Source organism: Neofelis nebulosa, chromosome 15 (assembly GCF_028018385.1).
Source record: "Neofelis nebulosa isolate mNeoNeb1 chromosome 15, mNeoNeb1.pri, whole genome shotgun sequence".
NCBI classification, from domain to species: Eukaryota; Metazoa; Chordata; class Mammalia; order Carnivora; family Felidae; genus Neofelis; species Neofelis nebulosa.
In genome coordinates, this window is record NC_080796.1 from 22,345,388 (window position 1) to 22,369,878 (window position 24,491).

At 39.9% G+C, this 24,491-nt stretch overlaps 1 protein-coding gene and 1 long non-coding RNA gene across 4 annotated transcripts in view; one reads left to right on the forward strand and one right to left on the reverse strand.

Moving 5' to 3' along the window:
* The first annotated feature begins 73 nt into the window (after window positions 1–73).
* DARS2 (aspartyl-tRNA synthetase 2, mitochondrial) overlaps window positions 74–24,491 on the forward strand; it is a 30,725-nt gene continuing 6,307 nt past the window's right edge. Inside the window, exons 1-13 of one of the 3 annotated variants that reach the window (XM_058701703.1) lie at window positions 74–847; window positions 1,522–1,621; window positions 3,312–3,378; window positions 5,852–5,953; window positions 6,345–6,440; window positions 8,664–8,787; window positions 9,456–9,502; window positions 11,459–11,565; window positions 12,364–12,433; window positions 13,848–14,027; window positions 15,823–15,930; window positions 17,266–17,328; window positions 22,317–22,469. In XM_058701703.1, the coding sequence (XP_058557686.1) occupies window positions 724–847; window positions 1,522–1,621; window positions 3,312–3,378; window positions 5,852–5,953; window positions 6,345–6,440; window positions 8,664–8,787; window positions 9,456–9,502; window positions 11,459–11,565; window positions 12,364–12,433; window positions 13,848–14,027; window positions 15,823–15,930; window positions 17,266–17,328; window positions 22,317–22,469 (1,341 nt within the window). In that variant the 5' untranslated portion in view covers window positions 74–723. The remainder of the gene's footprint in view (window positions 848–1,521; window positions 1,622–3,311; window positions 3,379–5,851; window positions 5,954–6,344; window positions 6,441–8,663; window positions 8,788–9,455; window positions 9,503–11,458; window positions 11,566–12,363; window positions 12,434–13,847; window positions 14,028–15,822; window positions 15,931–17,265; window positions 17,329–22,316; window positions 22,470–24,491) is intronic. The other 2 variants (XM_058701702.1, XM_058701704.1) reach the window with 2 other exon arrangements.
* Window positions 21,705–23,805, reverse strand: LOC131496271 (uncharacterized). Its single transcript, XR_009254405.1, has 3 exons — window positions 22,615–23,805; window positions 22,327–22,525; window positions 21,705–22,220 (listed from the first exon to the last, which is right to left on the reverse strand). It is a non-coding gene; the product is annotated as an uncharacterized LOC131496271 (long non-coding RNA).

The following is a 24,491-nucleotide window of genomic DNA, read 5'->3' on the forward strand; positions in this document are numbered from 1 at the left end:
CCGTCAACTTGGCTAATCGCGCGAAGTTGTCTTCAGCGTTTTTCTATCTACGCGAAGCTTTCCTTCAAATTTCCGCCCATAGTAAACATGGCGGCGGCAACTCTGCTCTGATTGGTTGAACTTGGGTGCTCGCGGAGCCGAATGAGAAGCCCTAGGCTCCCAGCAGTGATCTGGGTGTGGGTTCGGGCCCTGAGAAGGTTTTGTGTTTGGGGTTTGCTCGCCCTCCCTTTTTTTGAAGACCGGAGGCCGGCCGCCAGGTGTGAGCGATTTGAAACCTGAGGCTGAGTTCCTTTCTGTTTTCCGTTCTGCCTGCGGGAACCTTTGGGGAAGCGTGGAAGGAAAGGAAGGGCGTGCGCTTGGTGACCGGCCCCTTCCTCTGCATGGTCGCGGAGTCCCACCCTGCCGTGCTGTGTGGAATGGTTTTCGGCTCTTCTGGCCGCAGTTTGGTTTGTTAGAAGTGGAAACTGATGCATTGAGGGTGGAAAAAAGGTCTTTCCCCTATCCGCTCTCCAAGGACGCTAAAGAACTTGCAGATTTGTCTAGTTTCTAGACACGTGTACTGGAATGTTCAGCGGAAAATGGCTTAAATGTTGGAGAAGAGAGCAGGAACTCCTAGCATTTTAAGGGATTTGTGTATATTTCCTAAACTGACTTTTGACCACCATCCAACACCGGCAACTTGGGATTCGTAAGCGTCTTTCGCCATCCTGCTGCGGTTCCAACATGTTCTCCTGTTGGTTAAGTCGGCTGTGCAGGGGTTTATCCACACCCACCGGAAGGGTCACCCACCTGATCCAGGGCTCTCTCTCCAGAAAACTGATGCTCAGTTCACAGAGGAGAATTCCAGGTTGAAAGCAGTGAAGAGCTCTGTCCTCTAAACAGTACTTACTTCCTGTTCTCTACGGCCGGAGTGCTCTTACTCCGTTTTCTTGTAGACTTAACTGGATATCCTTATGTGTAGAGACAGATCACTCACTCCTTCCTGTCTTATAATGTAGATTTTCCCCTGGAGTTAAAAACAAAACAAACAAAGCAGAAAAGTAACCACATGAATTCTGCTTTTAGCTGATGGTACTAATAATAAAAAAGGATTCTTAAAAAATTTCTTTAATATTTGAGAATATCTTGAATAGTGTTTTCTAGTGTACAAGTGACTGGTGTCACTCTAGATTCATACTAAAGCCATTTACCGTACCATCAAACTAATGTAATTCCTAAGGTCCGATTTGGGGAAAATGTGCACTATTAAGAATAGGGTTAATTTTAGGTCTTAACGCAAATGCTATCTGATCAAATTTAGATTTCCTAAGACAGGGCAAAATTTACATTAAGACCATTAATTCACTTGGCTTTTGACACAGTTGCAGGTAAATCGAATAGTGATTGAATCAAATTACAGACTTCCAACTTACTTTGTAAGTTTAATTCATTGACATGAAATACCTAAAATGAAATAATTTAGGAGTCTTTACTGTTAAGCAATTCACAAATGATCTATTTTTAATCTTTTCTGCTTTAAAGAATTGAGTAGCTTTGTTGCTCGGACCAACACGTGCGGAGAATTGCGTTCTTCTCACTTAGGCCAGGAAGTCACCTTGTGTGGATGGATTCAGTACCGAAGGTAAACTGGCTTAAGAATGCCTGGTGGTTGTTCCCCCCCCCCCCCCCCGTCAGTTCCAAACTTTTATTAATTTTCAACCAGTCAGAACAGTACAAACTTTGTAGCCCCTGCAGGATTCTCACAATTCAGTTTCAGGGTTGTTTTGAAAGACCCAAATAGAGTCACTGGCATGACATCTGTTGAAGGGTGTAATAACGAAGCATGTTCCACTGGACTGAATGTCCCTTGGCTTACTAAAGTTGAAGAGTTCCTAGGACCAGTAATTGGGAATGGGCCAGCTGGTAAGCTTCATTACCATGAAAAAAGCTTATTTTATTCCAAATTTAGGTAGAGAAAAACCCTAAAAGGATAAACAGTGATTCCTTAAGATTAAAGCCCATTTTGTTGTTCATCTCTGTATTCCAGCATGTACCTGAATAGTACATTAATTCACAATGAAGAGTTCCAAAATACATAGATTGTGTGGACTTCCTTAAGAATGTGTTCCAAATGGATGGATATTTGACCCATACATTTGGTGACTTTATCTCCTGAGCTCAAAATCTGAGGAGGCTTTCCGTACCTCCACCTGGTACTAAGGGCAGTATGAGAAATGTAGGTTGAATGTTAAAATGTTGGAATTTGAGGGATCTTTTGATGGTTTGTAGAAGTATTAGTAGTTGGACCTCCTCTAGAAATTGTATCTTTTATTTTAAGAGAAGAGTTTAGAAGCACCTGGGTGGCTCAGTTGGTTAAGTGTCCAACTCTCAATTTTGGTGCAGGTCATCGTCTCATGGTTCATGAGATCAGGACCCATATTGGACTCTGCTGATAGCACGGAGACTGCTTGGGTTCTTTCTCCCTCTCCCTCGGCCTCTCTCTCTCTCTCTCTCTCTTTCAAAATAAATAAATAGACATTAAATTCTTTAAAAAAAAGAGAGAGAGAAAAGAGTTTATACTGCTATATTTCAAAAATGACCAAGTAGATATTTCCAATATCCTAAAATATGTTCTTTGGATTTTAATATGTGGAAAGTTCCCAACTTTAGTAAAATTTTCTTATAAAGACTTAAGCCAGTGAAAATTAAAAATTCGCCTTTTGGGGCACCTGGGCGGCTCAGGTGGTTAAGCGTCTGACTTTTGATTTCAGCTTAGGTCATGATCTCACAGTTGTTGAGTTCAAGCCCCACATCAGGTTCTTCTCTGACAGTGCAGAGCATGCTTGGGATTCTCTCTCTGCCCCTCCCCTGCTTGTGCACTCTCTCTCTGTCTCTCTCTCAAAATAAATAAATAGATAGATAGATAGATAGATAGATAGATAGATATGCAAGCCATCTGGATAGCATTAGTAAGCAGTATATATAGCAGCTAAAAATTGAAATTGAAAATGAAAATTCTGGGGTGCCTGGCTAGCTCAAGTAGGCAGAGTGTGTGACTCTTGATCTCAGGGTTGTGAGTTCAAGTCCTGCCTTTGGCATGGAATTTACTTGAAAGAAAAAAAAGAAAAGAAAATGAAAAGTCGTTTTTTTTTTCCCATTAATTAGCTACATAGATAATTGCATGAATGTAGCTAATGAAAGCACATAATTATGTATTATAAAAACATGGAAAATTGCATGGGGTTTTTGTTTGTTTGTCTAATTTGTTTTGCCTGCTTACATTTTGGGTGCAGAGATTTTATCTTAACATGTTCATTTTCTTCATTGATCAGGCAGAACATCTTCCTGGTGCTAAGAGATTTCCATGGGCTTGTTCAAGTTGTCATTCCCCAGGATGAGGTAATAGTAGGTTTCCTACTGTTGTCTGAAAGCCTCTTTGATGCTGGGGTAGAATAAGCTAAGTATGTTGGAGGTTTTAAATTCAGAAGTTTATTGTTAATGAAACTAAAAACTATCGTAAGCAACACTAAGACAAATGACCAACTGGGAAAAAATATGTGCAACTCATATCACAAAGGGCTAATTTCTCTAAAGGGCTACTTCAAAACAAACAAACAAAAAGACCAGTGAACCAGTAGAAATATGAACCCAGCATATGAAAATAAAATTTATGTAAAAGAAAACGTAAGTGGCTTAATAGGCATATGAAAATATGTTCAACCTCACTCATAGGTACAAAATTGTGAATTAAAACTACACAGAATTGTCATTAAAACTGGATGGATAGCACACTGTGTTTGGGAAAACAAGTACTCATACATTCTTGTGGGGGAATACAAATTGGCACTAAGTCTACAGAGGGCAGTTTGGCAATATCAAATTAGTAAGTGTTTCAAAACATTCGTTTCATTTCCAGTTAGTTATCTTACCCCTAACCTTACACAAATGCAAATGACATAAATACAAGGTTCTTCATTACAGGAATTTTTTGTTTTTAATTTTTTTAATGTTTATTTTTGAGACAGAGACAGAGCGTGAGGAGGGGAGGGGTAGAGAGAGAGGAAGACGCAGAATCAGAAGCAGGATCCAGGCTCCAAGCTGTCAGCACAGAGCCCGATGCGGGGCTCGAACCCACGAACCACGAGATCATGACCTGAGCCAAAGTCAGAGGCATAACTGACTCGAGCCACCCAGGCACCCTGTTTACAGGAATTTTTTTAATGTTTATTTATTTATTTTTGAGAGAGAGAGAGAGAGAGAGAGAGTGAGAGTGTGTGTGTATGCATGAGCAGGGGAAGGATAGAGAGAGAGGAAGAGAGAGAATCCGAAGCAGACTCCAAGCTGTTAGCACAGAGCCCAATGTGGGGCTGGAACTCATGAACTGTGAGATCATGATCTGAGCCAAAATCAGGAGTTGAACATTTAACCGACTGAGCCAACCAGACACCCCAGGATTTTTTTAATAGAAAAAAATGGGGGAAAACCTTGATGCCCCCCTAAGAAGAGACTCCTATAAGAAGTGACGTACATCGCTATAGCCGTAGAAAAAAGATGAAAGAAACTCTTTATTTTTTTTTTTTCAGCGTTTTTTTTTTTTTTTTTTTTTTTTTTTGGGACAGAGAGAGACAGAGCATGAACGGGGGAGGGGCAGAGAGAGAGGGAGACACAGAATCGGAAACAGGCTCCAGGCTCCGAGCCATCGGCCCAGAGCCTGACGCGGGGCTCGAGCTCACGGACCGCGAGATCGTGACCTGGCTGAAGTCGGACGCTTAACCGACTGCGCCACCCAGGCGCCCCTGAAAGAAACTCTTTATGTGTTGATCTGTAAAAAAATCCAAAATATATTGTCAAGTGAAAAAAACAGGATACAGAAGAGCACGTAGAGTCCTATTACCTGCATAAAAAGGGGTGTGTATGTGTGTTTGTTATGAAGTGTTCCTTCATATGAAACAATATGTAAGTTTCTGGTAACATTGGGTACCTCTGGGGAGTGGGACTTTTACTGTATATTTATTCGTACCCTTTGAATTTTGAGCCGTGTGAAGGTACTACCTGCTCAAAAAATAATTACCATTAAAATTAGATGAACTAAAAATGCCCGTGTCAGGGGCTCCTGGGTGATTCAGTCCATTGAGCATCTAACTCTTGATTTCAGCTGAGGTCATGATCTCACGGTTCATAAGTTCCAGCCCCACATCAGGCTCTGCACTGCCAGTGCAGAGCCTGCATGGGATTCTTTTTCTGTGTCCTCTCTCTCTGCCCCTCCCTTGCTCACATGCACTCGCTCATTCTCTCTCGTTCTCAAAATAAACAAACATTAAAAAAAAAAATAGCTCATGTGATACTTGTTGGGCAATATTGGTTTCTCTTGTAATGTTTACAAATGCTTGTATACCTAAGAAACATACGATTTATTCAGCTCTTTGTCTTTGAAGTAAGCGAAGAGCAATGAATTATCTTTCAGGGATGAGGATCCAGAGCATAGCTAACCCAGGAGAATTGCTTTCATTTGTACTCCATTATTGCTATTGGATTTAACTGCCCCCAAGACTAACTCTGGAGACAGTTGCCTTAAAAGTATGTAAGAATTGTTTACATCCATCATTCTCCTCATTTTCCTTTAAGGAAAAAATTTTTAAACTCTTACCTAATAGTTTTACTGGCTGTGTTCTATGGAGTCAAAATGGGGATGTCATTTACCAAAGTCTTTAATAAAGTCATTAAGGGCAGCCCCAGGATTTATGGCAGTATTTAAGGACAGTAGTTAAGCCGTGAGTATTTCTATTTCCATAAATCATAGACTACTGTAGTTACTACGTATTCCTTTAAGTTCATGTGTTCGTCAGAACTGTTTTCCTCTCTTATTCTATAGTCCGCTGCTTCTGTGAAGAAGATTTTATGTGAAGCCCCAATGGAGTCTGTGGTGCAAGTATCCGGGACGGTAATTTCCCGACCTCCAGGACAAGAGAATCCAGTGAGTAGTTTAGAAACCGTGTATAAATTTGACCTGTATATATTTGCACTGTCTACACATTCAGCAAGAGACTGAGCACCTGCTAGACATCAGGCACGAAAAGCTCTGCAAGTTCTACGAATGATCCTACAGATTCCAAATCCACAAACACACACCTGTGCAGATGGTCATGTTAAGACATCTGTTAATGAGCACATCGACCACAGACATGCATAAGAATGTCAAAATCTGGCACATACATTTATGCTTTGGATTATGTGCTCTAAGCACCTACACAGTTTACATATGTAAATGTAAATAAGTGCACGTGTCTTACAGATGTTCACTGTGTACATGTCCTGATGAGTGATTTTTTAAACATAGGTCTCTTCTGTCTGTCTCTCTCTTTAAGAAAATGCCAACAGGTGAGATTGAAATCAAAGTTAAATCAGCTCAACTTCTGAATGCCTGCAAGAAGCTGCCCTTCGAAATTAAGGACTTCGTGAAGGTGCCATCCTTTGTTATTAAAAAATAATAGAGTATCTATGGGGCGCCTGGGTGGCTCAGTCGGTTGAGCGTCCGACTTCGGCTCAGGTCACGATCTCGCGGTCCGTGAGTTCGAGCCCCGCGTCGGGCTCTGGGCTGATGGCTCAGAGCCTGGAGCCTGCTTCCGATTCTGTGTCTTCCTCTCTCTCTGACCCTCCCCCGTTCATGCTCTGTCTCTGTCTCAAAAGTAAAATAAACGTTAAAAAAAATTAAAAAATTAAAAAATAAAAATAATAATAGAGTATCTAGAAAATGTTGATAACCAGTAAAGTGTTTTCAGAGTTTTTAAAAGAAAAAGTTTAAAACACAAAATCAAGTGTTTTATTGTAGATGTATTGTGAAGTGTTCTTTTTCTTTATAATCTTTTTTTTTAAGTTTATCTATGTATTTTGAGAGAGAGAGAGAGAGAGAGCGTGCAAACAGAGAAAGTATCCCCAGCTCCACTAACAGCACAGAGCCTGATGCCGGACTCAATCCCACAAACAGTGAGATCATGACCTGGGCAGAAATCTAGAGTCAGACGCTTAGCCGACTGAGCCACCCTAGGTGCCCCTGAAGTTTTCTCTTCTATTCCTCTGTGAACTGTTCTGAAATAGCAACAATGCGTTAAGCTGTTGCAGTTCCTTAACACCCATGCTGCTTTTTCAGACAGCTTGAAACATGGTTCTACCTTTAAGACTTGAGCTGTTATTTTCAAGTTTTTTATTGCTTCTGTTTTACATTTTGAAGGAAAATTTGTGTCAAGCTTGGAAATAGTCAGATGGCATGGGGGGATCCTGCATTTTTAAGTTTAAGCCTCTAACAGTGATAAAACATTTCCTTGACTTCCCAAGCATATAAATCTGATTATTGCAATTTAGGATGTTCTTTGCCAAAGTTTGAGGGGCTGTTGGAGCTAAATAGCTCTGGGGAGTACACCCAGATAATCTGGAGCTTTGTCACAATTATTTACAGTTCTAGATGTATATACATCTAATTTGTAAACTGATCTATGAAAAGGTTTTTAAATTGATTGCATAGTCACTTAGTGTTACATTTAAGTTCTCAAAACTTAATCTTTTAAGTAGAAAAAGCAATGTAATTACAGGGTTGATCTTTCTGTGGGGGAGGAAAAAGGAAATCCAGTTTTTCCCCCAGCTAAGCTTTCAGAATGAAGTGACAGTTCTTCTATTATCAAAGAAATAAGCTATTTGAGGAAAAAGGACTTAAAAAAAGTTGTCAGCACAGAGAGAGATGCAGAGATTTACAGGCTTGAAAATAAGCAGACCTTCTCACCAGTTCCGATGCATTGAGCCATGGAGATTCTGTCCCCTTGCATTTCTTCTACCTGTAGTCCAACTCAGGTGATAATGTCATAGCTGTTTGCACTCTGCTGTGTATTTAAAAAAAAATTTTTTTTAATGTTTATTTATTTTTGAGACAGAGAGACACACAGCATGAGCAGGGAAGGGGCAGAGAGAGAGGGAGACACAGAATGTGAAGCAGGCTCCAGGCTCTGAGCTGTCAGTACAGAGCCCGACGTGGGGCTCGAACTCACGAACTGTGAGATCATGACCTGAGCCGAAGTCGGAAGCTTAACCGACTGAGCTACCCAGGCGCCACTGCTGTAAATTTTTAAAAGATCTTTTAAGTCTTCAAATATTTTTGTCAAGACTCAACTGTGGGCTTAAATGAATGGATAAATGTTTAGTGAGAGTAGGCAAATTGCAATCAGTAAAAGGTAACAATAATAATAGTAAAAAAAAATAATGTAAAATCTATGCTAGTAACAAACTTAGCAGCTGTCAGAATTAAGAATGGTGTTCTAGAGGCACCTGAGTGGCTCAGGCGGTTGAGCGTCCGGCTCTTGATTTCAGCTCAGGTCATGGTCCCAGGGTCCCAAGGACACAAGGTTGTGGGATTGAGTCCCAAGTTGGGCTCCACACTAAGTGCAGAGCCTGCTTAAGATTCTCTGTCCCTCTCCCTCTCCTCTCTCTCCCTCTAGCCCTCTACCCCTGCTCATTATCTCTCTCTCTAAAATAAAGGAAATGAAATATAAATAAATAAAAAAGAATGGTGTTGTATTTATTCACAAATGGTGGAAACTAAAGATAAAACTGAAGTTTTTGAAAAGTCAAGCTCTGCATTAAATATCTTTTTAGTATTCAAAAAATGTTTTAACATAAAACTCTTTAAATTTGTATAGAAAACAGAGGCTCTTCGTTTGCAGTACCGCTACTTAGACTTGCGCAGTTTCCAAATGCAGTACAACCTGCGACTGAGATCCCGGATGGTCATGAAAATGCGGGAATATCTCTGTAATCTACATGGTAAGGGACACCTCGATGAGCTTTTCAGCATGTCTTCTGTTTTCGTCAGCAGTTTTATCGTGTCCTCTCTTTAGCATCATTGGGTCTCAAGTTGCCAGAGGTCTGGAATTCATTTAATGTGTAAAGCAGTTTTTGAAGAAAGGTTATTTCCAAGTGTTGTGTCTTAGAGCATAATTTAGCTCTCTATTAGGTCACAAATACAGCCGTTTAAAGGTGATGTCTTGAAGGTGGGACAGCCCTTTGGCTGTTACCTCTAAGTTTTCTTAATTCTTTATCATGCTTATACTAATTTGTTAAGAGCTCAGAAATGTCCTGTGAATTAAACTAGACTCTTCATTCAGTCCTGAGTTTTTTTTCCTACTATGTTTACATTATTTTTACTATACTAGCAGAACATTTAGAAAACCAAAACAGTTCAGTAGACAAGAATCCATCAAATAGTTAGAATTATTTCATGACAAAAGTGTCACTTCATGAACCAAATAGGGTTTTATGAAAATCTTCAGCTTCCTTTTTGGATGTGTGGAAATCAGTATTCAGTAGGCATGGTAACTTATTTCAGTCAAAATTCCTAATTAAAATGTAGCCTCAGATTTGTTGAATTGAATCGTAGACAACATATTTGACAAATTCCTATGTGTTAAATTCTGATGCTTCTCTCTTTTTAGGGTTTGTGGATATAGAAACACCAACATTGTTTAAGAGGACTCCAGGGGTATGTATATTCCTTAAATCAGCCTACTAACAATATCCTACTAGTTATGAAATTGGACCACTTTGTTTTTATATTCACTTGGCTATATTTTTTCCATATATTTTACTGCCTCAAGATGGTCATATTAACTAGGTTTGGGTGTTGTTTTTTTAATTTTTTTTTATGTTTATTTATTTTTAAGAGAGAGAGAGAGACAGAGCACAAACAGGGGAGGGGCAGAGAGAGGGAGACATGGAATCTGAAGCAGGCTCCAGGTTCTGAGCTGTCAGCACAAAGCGCGACTCAGGGCTTGAACTCATGAGCCATGAGATCATGACCTGAGCCGAAGTCGCATGCTTAACCGTCTTCCACCTAGGTGCCCCTAGGTTTTGTTAAGAATTGAGAAAGTTGGGGGCCCCTGGGTGGCTCAGTTGGTTAAGCATTTGACTCTTAGGTTTCAGCTCAGGTCATGATTTCAAGGTCATGAGATTGAGCCCTGGCTCTGTGCTGAGTGTGGAGCCTGCTTTGGATTTTCTCTCTCTCTGCCCCTCCCCTACTTGTGCTCTCTCTGTCTCTCTCTCCCTCCCTCCGTTCTCTCTCTCTCTCTCAAATAAATAAATAAGCATTTCTTTAAAATTAATAATAATGAATTGTTTCCTTAAAAATAAACCCCTTGTTCATTAAGAACTGACATTTTTTTTTTAACATTTATTTTTTGAGAGAGAGAGCATGAGCGGGGGAGGTGCAGAGAGAGAGAGAGAGAGAGAGAGTCACAGAATCTGAAGCAGGCTCCAGGCTCCGAGCTGTCAGCACAGAGCCCAACGTGGGGCTTGAACTCACGAACCATAAGATCATGACCTGAGCAGAAGTCAGACGCTTTACTGACTGAGCCACCCAGGCGACCCAAGAATTAAAATTTCTAAACATTGGTATTTACTCTATTTATACAGTCTATGGACTTATAAAACTGTAGTTTAATTTTAAAAAGCAGTCAGTGAGGTGCCTGGGTGGCTCAGTCAGTTGAGGGTCTAACTCTTGATTTTGGCCCAGGTCATGATCCCAGGGTCATGAGATTGAGCCCCACGTTGGGCCCCACACTGAACGAGGAGCCTGCTTGACATTCTGTCTCTCTCTGTCTCTCTGTCCCTCGACCCCACTTGCACTCTCACTCTCTCTAAAATAAAAACATTTGAGGGGCACCTGGGTGGCTCAGTCGGTTAAGTGTCTGGCTTCAGCTCATGTCATGATCTCATGGATTGTGAGTTCGAGCCCCACAAAGGGCTCTGTGCTGACAGAGCCTGGAGCCTGCTTCAGATTCTGTGTCTCCCTCTCGTTTCCCCTCCCCAACTTGAGCTCTCTCTCTCTCTCTCTCTCTCTTTCTCTCTCTCAAAAATAAATAAACATTTAAAAACTTTAAAAATAAATAAGTAAAATAAAAGAATTTTTTTTAAAAAAGCAGTTAGCAATTATTGGAAAGGAATTGCACAAAATTCTTTAAGCTAGTAACAGAATTCGAAAATCATTTCAACAAGCATACATTTATTACCTACTATGTGCAAACATAGTTTAAAGCCTACTATGTGCAAGCCTTTTGGGGGACTAAAGGATAAGCAAGAAATGATCTGTCATTGATCTTTAGTTAATTTCTTTTTTTTTTTAATTTTTTTTTCTTTTAATGTTTATTTATTTCTGAGACAGAGAGAGACAGAGCATGAGTGGGGGAGGGGCAGAGAGAGAGGGAGACACAGAATCAGAAGCAAGTTCCAGGCTCTAAGCTGTCAGCGCAGAGCCCGACACGGGGCTCGAACTCACAAACTGTGAGATCATGACCTGAGCCGAAGTCAGTTGCCTAACTGACGCCCGCCCTCCTAGGCTCCCCGATCTTTAATTTCAGTGATGAGCTGAAGTATTAACTTCCACCAGGCCTTAGGTTTGATTTTGTTAACAATATTTCTGCTCTCCTTCTCTCATTAAAAGGGTGCAAAAGAGTTTGTAATACCATCCAGGGAACCTGGAAAGTTTTATTGTCTCCCTCAGAGTCCTCAACAGTTTAAGCAGCTTCTGATGGTTGGTGGTTTAGACAGGTGAGCTCTATTGCTAGTAGTTCGTTGTCAGAAAAAGAAAGGGGAGGGAGGTGGAGAGGAGAAAAGGGAACACAAAATATCTGATCTCTTAAAAGAAGTTAGGAAATGTGTGAGCATTTGGAAAATACTTGTAAAATACCCTAAACATTATAGTCGTTATTGAGTAAAGATTTTTTGGGTGGCCACCATATGCAAAGCTCTATGCTAGTAGATGTGCAGGGAATTAGAAACCAAAAAGAATAGGCTTCGCTCTCCAGGAGTTAATGAATGTAGTAAGACAGAGTAATAAATAAAACCAACTGTGATAGAACCCAAAAATAAGTTTGTTAAGGGTTGCAAACCTGGTATAAAGAGGTTTGAAATGATATTGTTTTGGGAAATAGGAAAAAAATCTTTGTGGGCGAGGCCTTCTGGGATAATGCAGGGTCTCAGCAGATGAAGATGAGAATGGGAACGGCCTGGCACAAGCCATGGAGCGACAAGTGTTTCACTTTGGCCAAAGCAAAGCAAAGCAAAGAGCGTGTGTAAAGCACTATAGACTGCCTTGCATGCCAGTCTAATATATGAATATCAGAAGGTGCCTTTGTATATTTTTAAGACAACGTATAGAGTAGTTTCTTGTGGGTCTGCTGTATATCTGCTTAGATTAGAGCATCATAAAGAATTTTTAAATTTCTTATGTTCCTCCAGGTACCATTATTAATTTATTTCATAGACTGCACTGCCATGAACTTTTGGGGAAAAGTATGTGTATCTTCCTAGAATCATGCCTCAAATCGTGCTATTTTTCAATTGTAGGTATTTTCAGGTTGCCCGATGTTATCGAGATGAAGGTTCGAGACCAGACCGACAGCCCGAGTTTACTCAGGTACTAAGTTATGTTCACTTTTGTCTCTCACTTACTCAGCCTTGCTATGGCCACGCATTTCAAGACCGGGCCGTAATTTCATACACAGGCTATACCTTGTTCTATTGCACTCCCCTCTCGCATGCTTCACGGACATCGCCTCATTTACAGGTTGAGGGTTGTGGCAGCCCCGTGTGGAGCAAGTATCCGCACGGATTTTCCAATGGCATTTGTTCACTTTGAGTCTTTGTGTCACGTTTTGGGTAATCCTTGCAGTACTTCAAACTTTTCATGAATATTATATTTGTTTTGGTGATCTGTGACCAGTGCGACTCACTGAAAGCTCAGATGATGCTTAGCATTTTTTTTTAGCAATAAAGTGTTTTTAATTAAGGTGTATACATTCTTTTAGACATAATGCTATTGCACATTTAATAGACTACACTATAGTGAAGCATGCCTTTTTTTTTAAGTTTAATTTATTTATTTTGAGAGTGAGAAAGACGTGGGATAGAGGGGCAGAAAGAGAGGGAGAGAGAGAGAATCCCAAGCAAGTTCAGCACTGTCAGCACAGAGCCTGATGTGGGGCTTGAACCCATGAACTGTGAGATCATGACCTGAGACGAAACCAAGAGTTGGTGGCTTAATCAACTGAGCCACCCAGGTGCCCTAAACATAACTTTTATATACAGTAGGAAACCAAAAAATTAATTTGACCAACTTTATTGTGATATTCACTTTCTTGCCATGGTCTGGAACCAAACCCACAATATCTCTAGTGTATGCCAGTGCTTTACTGCTCATTACATTTATTCATCAGATGTTTAATTAAACTAACCTGCAGTTGAGACACTAATGGTTTAATTTTTGATCCATTCCATATGTCCGTTTTATAAGGAGTATAGTCATCAACTAAGAAATGCCAGAGATTCCAACAGTGTTTTAATGGCCATGGTAGGATAAAATTCTTAAAACAAATCTCGTACGTTAAGAATCAACAATTCTGTATGTTGGTATTTAATCTGTTTAATCTTTGGACTCATCAAATCTATCATGATTTGATTGTTGTATGATACCATGTTAATCAGTATGGTGAAGTGCAAAAATCATAAGCTTTGGAGTTGGCCAGACCTGGAATCAAATGCATCTTCACTATTTACTAACTGCATGTACACAGGCAAGTTACGTAGCCTCTCCCAGCCTTCAGCTGTGAGAATAGCGATGAGAACTAAGCAAGCTGATATTTGTAAAGCATTCACACAATGCCTGACATAAAACAGATGTACGGTAATATTTGTCCCCCCAACCTTCATCCACGCATTAAGTATTTTTATGCAGAATCCTGTGGTAACTTGAAACCAGAGAAATATATAAATATGCACATATTAATATCATGGCTGTTTAAGTTAGTTTCCATATGTTATTTTGGTTTCAGATTGACATAGAGATGTCTTTTGTAGACCAGATTGGAATCCGGAGTCTAATTGAGGGCTTGCTCCAGTATTCCTGGCCCAGTGATAAAGATCCTGTGGTGATTCCTTTTCCTTCTATGACTTTTGCTGAGGCATTGGCCAGCTATGGAACTGATAAACCCGACACTCGCTTTGGGATGAAGGTACCTCTCTTCACTTTTCCAAGACTCTGCCCCACATAGTCCTAGTCTTTTAAACCACTTTGAAATTTACAACAAATTATACACACTGTTACATTTTTTGTTGTTAATCTTAGCCTTGTTACCAAGCTACAGCAAGAGAGAATAATAGCCCATTAAAACTGTAGTAATTTTTTTCTGTCTACTGTATTCTAAGACCCATTTCTTTTTTTTTTTTTTTTTTTTTAATTTTTTTTTTCAACGTTTTTTATTTATTTTTGGGACAGAGAGAGACAGAGCATGAACGGGGGAGGGGCAGAGAGAGGGAGACACAGAATCGGAAACAGGCTCCAGGCTCCGAGCCATCAGCCCAGAGCCTGACGCGGGGCTCGAACTCACGGACTGCGAGATCGTGACCTGGCTGAAGTCGGACGCTTAACCGACTGCGCCACCCAGGCGCCCCCTAAGACCCATTTCTAAGAGCATGGTTCTTGCTATAAAGTTTTTATTACTGAGAATTTATTAATTATGTGGATGTTAGCGGTAACTTGAAAGGAAAAAAAAAAAGCCCTATTCTTTCCTCTTCAATTTTTCTTAGGCTAAAATGACACTTGGAAGACAGATGATTAAGAGTTACTCTTTTTTGGGGCGCCTGGGTTGCTCAGTCGGTTAAGCATCTGACTTCGGCTCAGGTCATGATCTCACAGTCCATGAGTTCAAGCCCCGCATCGGGCTCTGTGCTGACAGCTCAGAGCCTGAGCCTGCTTCACATTCTGTGTCTCCCTCTCTCTGACCCTCCCCCATTCATGCTCTGTCTCTCTGTCTCAAAAATAAATAAACATTAAAAAAAAAAATTTTTTTTTTAAAAGAGTTATTCTTTTTCCCTAGCCTATAAAGACCTCAAACATATGGAAATGTTTATTCAAAGTATCAAAATCTACACATTTTTAACTAAGGTTAAGGGTCATATTTCTATCGAGCAGTTTCCATTAGCAAAGCCTCTCATTCATTTGCTCTTAGGAACAGCCCTTCATGTCTGTCATGCTGGTGACATTTCTGTATCCCATTTCTCAGTGCACATTCCTTAGAAGTTGAAGTTCTACTTCGTCTATAAATAGGCAGCATTAGGATGTCTTAGGATGAAAAATATATAATATACAAAGTCCTAACTAACAGCTTACAGCTGTCAACTTCAGCACTCTTTATTTCTTCTTTTGTAATGTGGAATAGTGGTTCTTTTTTTTTTTTTTTTATGTTTATTTCTTTATTTTGAGAGAGAGAGTATGTGGGCACACACGAGTGGGAGGAGGGCAGAGGGGGAGGAGGAAGAGAGAGAATCCTAAGCAGGCTCCATCCACACTGTTAAGCGCAAAGCCCGGCTCAGGGCTCAAGCTCATGAACCATCATCAACCGAGATTTTGAGCTGAGGTTAAGAGTTGGATGTTCACTCGACTGAGCCACCCAGGTGCCCCTGTTAAGTCAGACTTCTTAGGTTAAATTCTGGCTCTGCCACCCACCAGCTGTGTCATCTTGGCTGATTTAGTGTCCTCTCTGTGCCTTGGTTTCCTCATATGTTACATGGGAAAAATGAGAGTACCTATCTTAGAATCTGTTGTACTGATTAAATGAATTAATAATAATGAATAATACATTAGAATATTAACCCTTGTCATGGTGCCCAACGCATGGTAAACACTATGAATGCACTCTATAAATGTTAATAAGATCTACTGGGTTCTTTAGAATCTTGTTTGTAAACGTTTTTGAGATAAAAACCACTTCATTTTTTACTTACCCTTTTTTGTTGCCCATTTTATAGATTGTAGATATTAGTGATGTGTTCAGAAACACAAAGGTTGGATTTCTTCAAGATGCACTTAGTAAACCCCAAGGAACGGTCAAGGCCATATGTATCTCTGAAGGAGCAGTAAGTCATGTACAGTTCTGTTTCTCTAGAGCGTATATTTGGGAAGTAGATATGTTCAACAGTGGCACATTTAAACTTCAAGAAGAACAATTCTTTTCATAAGAATATATATTTTCATATGAAGTCTAATAGTGTCCCCAAAACTGTAAGTGGAGAATAAAACCTTGTGAGTATGAGTTTGCACTCCAGATCTAGAGGTTTTTTTCCTCCTTTTAAAAAATGCCATAAAGTACTCCTCTACTTCATCTGGGCTCATTCCCACCAGTGATGAGCATGAAATTGTGTTCATACCCTGGCTCCAGCCTCAGTTTATCCAAAGACTCCCAGCCCCTATCAGCTCCAGCACTTGCATGTTGGTTCTCAGTCTTCCCAGGGCTCTGGTCTTGTCTGCGTTCAGACAGGGGAGGAGAAAAGAAGTGATGCTGTGAAAAGCAAAAGACGAAAAACAAGGGCAGGAGAAGGAATGGTTGGTCTAGGCGAACACTGACCCTGAAGCGATGAGACACGTCTGTTTTCTGGAGTTACCCCACCTGTGCTGAACGTAATTTAATAAGAGGGGTTCCAGAAGTACTTTGAAGAAAACTACTAGTTTGAAAGACTACTCATTTGTATACTGGAGCATATTAGTGTATTCAAAATGGGAATGAGAATTCAGTCTCATTACTTTTTATTCACCTCACGTTTAGTGGAAAGTAATTTGTGTCCATACTCTAGACATAATGAATGTGTCCAGGTAAGCTCAGTGTAACGTATATTGTGTGTTGTTATTGTTTGCCTCAATTTGTGTATGCCCGGTCTTCCCCATGCATATTATAGGAAGTGTGGGGTTGTGAACCATGTCTCCACCTTTTTGTGTCTCCCATACCTAGTCTAGTGCCCCAAGAATATTAGTTATGATGATGGTCAGGGCGTCTCACTTACAAAGCTTGATGATTTAGATGATTTAGAAAAAGTAAGATATAAAAAGCATTTTGAGACCTGAAATAAGCAAATTCTGAGTCCTCTTTTTGATCTGAAAGTTATTTTTTCTTACACAATTCAGTTGTAAAGATTCGTTTTGAACATTTACCCTCCATATCACACACACAGGATCTTCTGTGGAATACATTCACAGCCATTTCCAGTGAGGCCTGCATAATTGGGGGGGGGAGGGGGAATGTTAATAGGCCCTGTTACAAGCTTTAAAATTTTGTCCCTTGGAAGCAGAAACTAAACTTCTGTTGAATCCTACTATTGTGATGGAAGGACACAAAATATATTTGTATCCCATTTGATATCATAGACATGTTTATGAAGCCGTCATATTGTAAGCTTACTTTGATTTTCTTTCATCAGAAATACTTAAAAAGGAAGGACATTGAGTCTCTTAGAAAATTGGCAGCTGACCATTTTAATCAGGTAAGGATTTAATTGCAAGAGTTTTTTTCTCTTTTAGGGATCCAATATTTTTAATAATTGTTAGAGCTCTTATATAGTCATTAGTTTTGAGGTCTTGTTACTTCAGAACATTTTTTGTCTTTTTATTATTGTCTTTTTATTACTAAAGTTAATCTAATCCCAATTCACCATTAATCAAAATGTGAAAGTTCAACCATAGTTTTTAAAATAAATGTGGAATTTAGGGCACCTGGGTGGCTCAGTCGGTTGGGCATCCATCTTTGGCTCAGGTCATGATCTCACGGCTCGTGGGTTCGAGCCCCACGTCGGGCTCTGTGCTGACAGCTCAGAGCCTGGAGCCTGCTTCAGATTCTGTGTCTCCCTCTCTCTCTGTCACTCCCCCACTCATGCTCTGTCTCTCTCTGTCTCAAAAATAAATAAACATTAAAAAAAATTTTTAATAAATATGGAATTTTAATTCAGTTAGGAGTAGATTAGAGCCCCGTGTGCCCAAGGTTTGAAAGAAAGCCTGCATTCATTGCTCTTCCCATACCCGTTTTAAAATCCGGAATACACTTTTGACAGACACATGTGTGTTCTTGGCTTGGTGAATGGTAGGACTGAACTATGGAGGACGGGGAGTGGGGGATGGGCCTTCTTACCTTGTCACTGGACCTGTCAATGGCCTCAGCCCTTTCAGAATCAGTAACTTTAAAAATAATCATGCTCTTTGGGTCATTGGTTTTCTGTGATATGCTTTACAGAAAACATTCTACATATGAGAAGACTATGTTCATCATAGTATCATTTACAATAGGAATAAAATGAAATTATATGGCAATGATTAAATAAAGTAAACTCAAAGGAAATAAAATTGCTTCTTATTTTTAAGTTAATTTATTTTGAGAGAGAGAAATCACGAGTGGGGTAGGGCAGAGAGAGAGGGGAGAGAGTCCCAAGCAGGCTCCGAGCTGTCAGCGCAGAGCCCAATGTGGGGTTCAAACTCAAGAACCGTGAGATCATAACCTGAGCCAAAACCAAGAGTTGAATTCTTAACCAGCTGAGCCACCCAAGTGCCCCTAGAGTTGTTTTTTAAAACTTTGTCTCCAAAGAGTTTTGTAGTATGGAGGTAATGTTCATGTTGTAATGATTTGTATGAAAAGGAAAATACAGAATTAAATAAACACTGCTCATAACCATGTAAAAACACAGTATTTGTGGGGCACCTGGATGGCTCAGTCAATTGAGCAGCTGACTCTCAATCTCAGCTCAGGTCTTGATCTCAGGGTCGTGAGTTCAAGCCCCACATTTGTCTCTGCACTGTGCCAGAAGCCTACCTAACACACAAAACAAAAACAGTATTTGAGTATTGAAAATGGACTCCCCACCCCTCCCACCGCCATATCATACCTCAGGCTTAAAGGCATTTTTCAATAAGAAAGAAAAAGGTTAGGAAAATGATTTCCAAAATAGGTCAAGGCAAAATGACAAAAGTCAGAGTAATATAAAAAGCTTTTCATAAAGTTAAATGAGTTTAAAGAATGATCCATTACATCTCGTTGTTCTTTGATGTAGAAGTTTTTTTTCTTTTATGAAATGAGGTACTAGTAGATAATGTTTTAGGTTTGTTTTATGCCCTTGACAAAATTCAAAATTGGCAATTCTAGATCTCCCAATTTTGTTTCTTCACTTTTATCTTTCCAATGTTTGAAATCTGTATCTAGAAACCACAGGATCAGTAGCCTTTAGTTGATAGAACTCTTATTAAATTTTCTGCTTTTCCTCTTCTCTTCTTTTCTTTTTTACTTTTCTAATTTCCTGGATTTTTATAGAAGAAATGGGCACTGCTTCTGTTTTTTCAATGTATTTATTTACTTATTTATTTGTTTTTAAGTGTTTATTTATTTTTGAGAGAGAGAACGTGTGTGTGATCAGGGGAGGGGCAGACAGAGGATGGGGGACAGAGAATCTGGAGCGGGCTCCGTGATGACAGCACCGAGCCCGATGTAGGGCTCGAACTCATGAACCATGAAATCATGACCTGAGCCGAAGTTGGATGCTCAACCAACTGAGCCACCCAGGCTCCCCTGTTTTTTTCGTATTATTAATATATTCTAACTTGGCTTACATTTGTAATATGTGTATGAATTAGCAATATGCTACATGCACATAGGTGAAAACACAAATGGTAAAGAAGGATTAACAATGAGATGCAATAAGTGTTTGCTCTAGCTCATGCCACTTCAGACCCACTCCAACCAGAGTGCTTCCATTTTTAGATATGCATCTATGTACTGCCTTTTTTTTTTACTTCTCCATTTTGAACTTTATCTGTTAACTTCCTGCATGAGAGACACAGCTCCCATACACAGGCCACACCTAACTACTCTGTACCTTCTGCACAGCTGTCTTTCTGACCTTTTCTTCATCCTGCTTCTGAGTTGAAGCCACTTTCCCTGGATCCCAGATCTTCCTCTTTCTTATTTGTGCTGAGGTAGATTCTCAAGTAACTTCCAGGAAAGCAGGCAAGAGATAAACTTGCTGGTCCAAGAATGTCTTTATGTTCAGAACCTCACATTTGATTGCTGATTTGGCTTTGGTATAAAATCCTGAATTGGCAGTCATATCCCTTTAGAGCAGTGCTGTCCAACAGAACTTTCTGTGATGGTGGAAATGTTTTGTATCTGCATCATCCAATATGGTAGCCATTAGCCAGCATAGCTATCCAGTGCTTGAAATGTGGCTGGTATACCTGAGGAGCTGAATTCTTAATTTCATTTCGTTTCAATTAATCTCAATAGGTACCTGTGAGTGGTGGCTACTGTATTACCCAGCACAGCCTTAGCTTGTTGAAGGCATTGTTTTTTTTTCTCTTGTACCTGTTGTTACTGATGAGAAGCCTGATGCTTATATGAATTTATTCCTTTGTAGCAAACCTGATAGTTTTCCTTTGGAAGCATGCATAGTTTTCCTTTGGAAGCATGCAGCCTCCTGATTATTCATGTTCTGAAATTTCAGTTTGTGTACCTTTGGGTCATTTTGCATTCAGTGTGTTGTACTCTAGAAGCCAATGTGATGGCTCATGTCTGTCATCTGTGGAAAATTCTTCTAGTACTAATTGTTTTGACTTCATCATTCTCTGTAGTCTTTTTGGAATTTCTTTGATTTCTATTCGGACCTCCTTTTGTAAATTGTATGTCTCTTTTTTTTCTGTGTCCTTTCCCTTCATTCTCTTTGTCCTTTTCATTTGAGAGATCTCTTCAACTCTTCTGTTGAATTCTTTTTAACCAATCATTTTTATGTCCCAGTAGCTGTTTCTTGTTTTTTTCCATCATACTTTATTCTGCTTTTATTGGTAAAATATATTTCTCACTGCCTTTGAGGATTCGGGCCTTACTCCTTTGGTCCCTAAATTATCTCTTTCTTTTCAGGTCCTTTTTTTTTTTTTTTTTTTTTTTAAAGTTTATTTATTTATTTTGAGAGAGAAAGAAAGAAAGGGAAATAGAGTGTGCATGGGCAGAGAGAGAGGGAGAGAGAAAAAGAAAAGAAAAGAAAAGAAAAGAAAAGAAAAGAAAGAAAGAAAGAAAGAAAGAAAGAAAGAAAGAAAGAAAGAAAGAAAGAAAAAAGAGAGTGTGCATGGGCAGAGAGAGGGAAAGAAAGAAAGAAAGAAAGAAAGAAAGAAAGAAAGAAAGAAAGAAAGAAAGAGAAAGAGAGTGTGCATGGGCAGAGAGAGGGAGAGGAAAGAAAGAAAGAAAGAAAGAAAAAGAAAGAAAGAAAGAAAGAGAAAGAGAGTGTGCATGGGCAGAGAGAGGGAGAAGAAAGAAAGGAAAGAAAGAAAGAAAGAAAGAAAGAAAGAAAGAAAGAAAGAAAGAAAGAAAAGAGTGTGCATGGGCAGAGAGAGGGAGAGAAAGAAAGAGAGAAAGAGAGTGTGCATGGGCAGAGAGAGGGAGAGAAAGAAAGAAAGAAAGAAAGAAAGGGAAAAGAGAGTGTGCATGGGCAGAGAGAGGGAGAAGAAAAAGAAAGAAAAAAGAAAAGAAAAGAAAGAAAGAAAGAAAGAAAGAAAGAAAGAAAGAAAGAAAGAAAGAAAGAAAGAAAGAAAGAAAAGAGTGTGCATGGGCAGAGAGAGGGAGAGAAAGAAAGAGAGAAAGAGAGTGTGCATGGGCAGAGAGAGGGAGAGAAAGAAAGAAAGAAAGAAAGAAAGAAAGAAAGAAAGGGAAAGAGAGTGTGCATGGGCAGAGAGAGGGAGAGAAAGAAAGAAAAAGAAAGGGAAAGAGTGTACATGGGCAGAGAGAGGGAAAGAAAGAAAGAAAGAAAGAAAGAAAGAAAGAAAGAAAGAAAGAAAGAAAGAAAGAAAGAAAGAAAGAAAAAGAAAGGGAAAGAGAGTGTGCATGGGGAGAGAGAGAGGGAGAGAGAGAATCCCAAGCAGGCTTCACACCATCAGCACAGAGCCTGATGCAGGGCTTGAACTCACAAGCGTGATCTCGGAGGTCATGAGTTCAAGCTCACATTGGGTATAGAGGTTACTTAAAAAAAAAATTTTTAAAGCTGTTTGGGAGCACGGGGTCCTCGGAAGGGCTTTGTGAATGGGTAGGATCAGTTTAGTGGGAGCAGCAGAGTCGTTGCCCATTACCTTGGGAAACCAAAGCTTCCTAAGAGTCCTGAGCCTCTCTAGGCTTCTGCTAAAATCAGTTCCTTCTTGTGCTGAGGCCGCTCCGATTTTCTCCAGGCCAGAGCTTCCTGTGTCTTGCTGCTTTGATCCTTCCTATTCTGTTCCCTTGCAGCCTGCCACAAATCTGCAGTATTTCCCCACCTTATATCCCCTTTCATTTTTTCATTATGTTGAGATTCCTTTTGTAATTCATTTAGTATCATTTCGAAGAAGTTGAGGGAGGGAATGAAGACCATCTTCAGTTCTGTGGGGAACAAGAAATCTTTATATACTACAAGAAAAGTAAATCAACCCCACTTTAAAAAAAAAAAATGTGAGTAAGTCTTTTTCTTTATCACAGGAAATCTTACCTGTATTCCCAAAAGCCAATAGAAACTGGAATTCTCCAGTTGCTAAGTCCATAATGGAGGAGCAAAGATCAGAACTAATCAGACTGATGGAGATCCAAGAGGACGGTGTGGTCCTGCTCACGGCCGGAGAGCACAGGAAAGCAGTAAGGAGCACTACCTCTAAATGTCTGTGCTGTTGATGCTGAACGATGCCTCTTTTCTGCATATATAATACATACTTAAAAGTGTTCATTTCAATAAGTGGAGCTGCTCTGCATGAGTTTTTATATTAATAAATGTTTTCAGCACTTACCTACCATATCAAAACTAGAGTGTGTTTCACCAGCTACCAGCCTCCATTGGCATTGTTCACACAGGTTAGATCTGGCTCTGATTAGGAAGGCCACTTAGGTAAAGGGCTATCGATCTTCACTGTGGAAAATATTTTCATTTTCGAGATGTTGCAGATTAGGAAAATTTGGGAATTCCCAAACTATTGAACTTGTGGAGGGATAGATGAGATGCTGGAAGGCTACTGGGCTGGCAGACATCTCTGGCCCTGCTCAGTCAGGGCAGGACCCTCTTCCTCAGGAGCAGCAGCCGGGGGTATTGAGTGCCACCACGCTCTGGCTAAATCTCTGTGCTTAAGGAGATCTGTGTAAGACTGGATTTGGCCATAGAGACCATGTAAAACATACACAAGTATGGAATAGAAGTCAAGCATGAATGTTGAAAATACACTGGAAAGGTTAAGTGTAATATAAATTCATTCTTGCACTAAAGTATGATTCCTTTATAGCATTGGTGTCTGATGAGTACTTTATCAAGTTCATTCTTCTAATTTGTATTTGCAACATACATACCCTTGTTTCCTTCCAAAGGAGAATTTTCAGAGTTCAGTTTCAGTGCTGAATGTACCCCACTGTCAGGGTGCCTAGCTCGCTCCATCTGAAGAACATGTGACTCTTGATCTCAGGGTCATGAGTTCGAGCCCCACGTTGAGGGTAGAGATTACTCTGAATGAATGAGTAAATAAGAAATAAATAAGATCTAAAAAAAATTTTTTTTAATAAATAAATGTAACCCACTTTCCTTCCCCTCCCTTGCAATAGTGGAGTGAAAAAAGGTATTTAATTACAAATCTGTTTTGATGCTACCATCATTTTTCAATGAATTAATTAATCAACATTATTTTTGTTTTGGGTTTTTTTGGTTTTTGTTTCTTATTTTAGACCAAGTGTGAGTTGGGGGAGAGGGCAAAGGGGGAGGGAGGGAGAGAGAGAGAAAGAAAGAAAGAGAGAGGAAGAAAGAGAAAGAGGAAGAATCTTAAGCAGGCTCCATACTCAGTGCAGAGCCCAATGCGGGACTCGATCCCACAACCCTGAGTGACCAGAGTTCAAGAGTCGGACACTCGACTGACTGAACCCCCCAGGTGCCCCCTCAACATCATTTTGAATACTAGACATGAACATCACTGTTAAACTTGCTAGGGAATGTCCACTTTATCACAGATTGATATTTTATATTATAATATAAAATATTTTTTATATTTTATATTATACAGAATTTTATATTTACAGAATTTATATTATACAGGATTTTATATTATACAGAAATCCTGCTGCAGACTCATTTGGCCATTCTACTCTCTCCTAGTATGGAGTGAAACTACTGGCATTCTTCTCTCAGGAAGGTACCATTCTAATTCCTACCGGGATTTCTTGAAAGAACTAGAAACCAGACTTAGGTGGAATAGCATTAGCATTCTGAATATGTCACAGTGCAAGCACCCTGTGTGGATATTTAAACGTAAGATGAAGAGGCTATATAAGCGACGCCTGTGCATGTCTCCAGGCACGGTTTGTCCTGACAGCCCTTTTTCAGGGAAGTTCTGCTTATCAGAGTTAGCACTCAGGAAGCACTTCCCATTTTCTCAGCACTGTTCTCAGTACTTTGTGCATATTAACTCATTTAATCCTCATGCCAGCCTTACTGAGAGAAGGACTGATATGGCTACCATTCCAAGATAGGAGACCTGAGGCACAGAAGTTAAAAATCTGCTCACACACAACTAGGAAGTGGAGGACCCAGAGCTCTAACCCACAAAGTCCGGTTCCAAAAGTCACACTCTTAAACTAACCTCTAATCTGTACTGCCCCTCTAATAATAGCCAACGTGTATTGGCC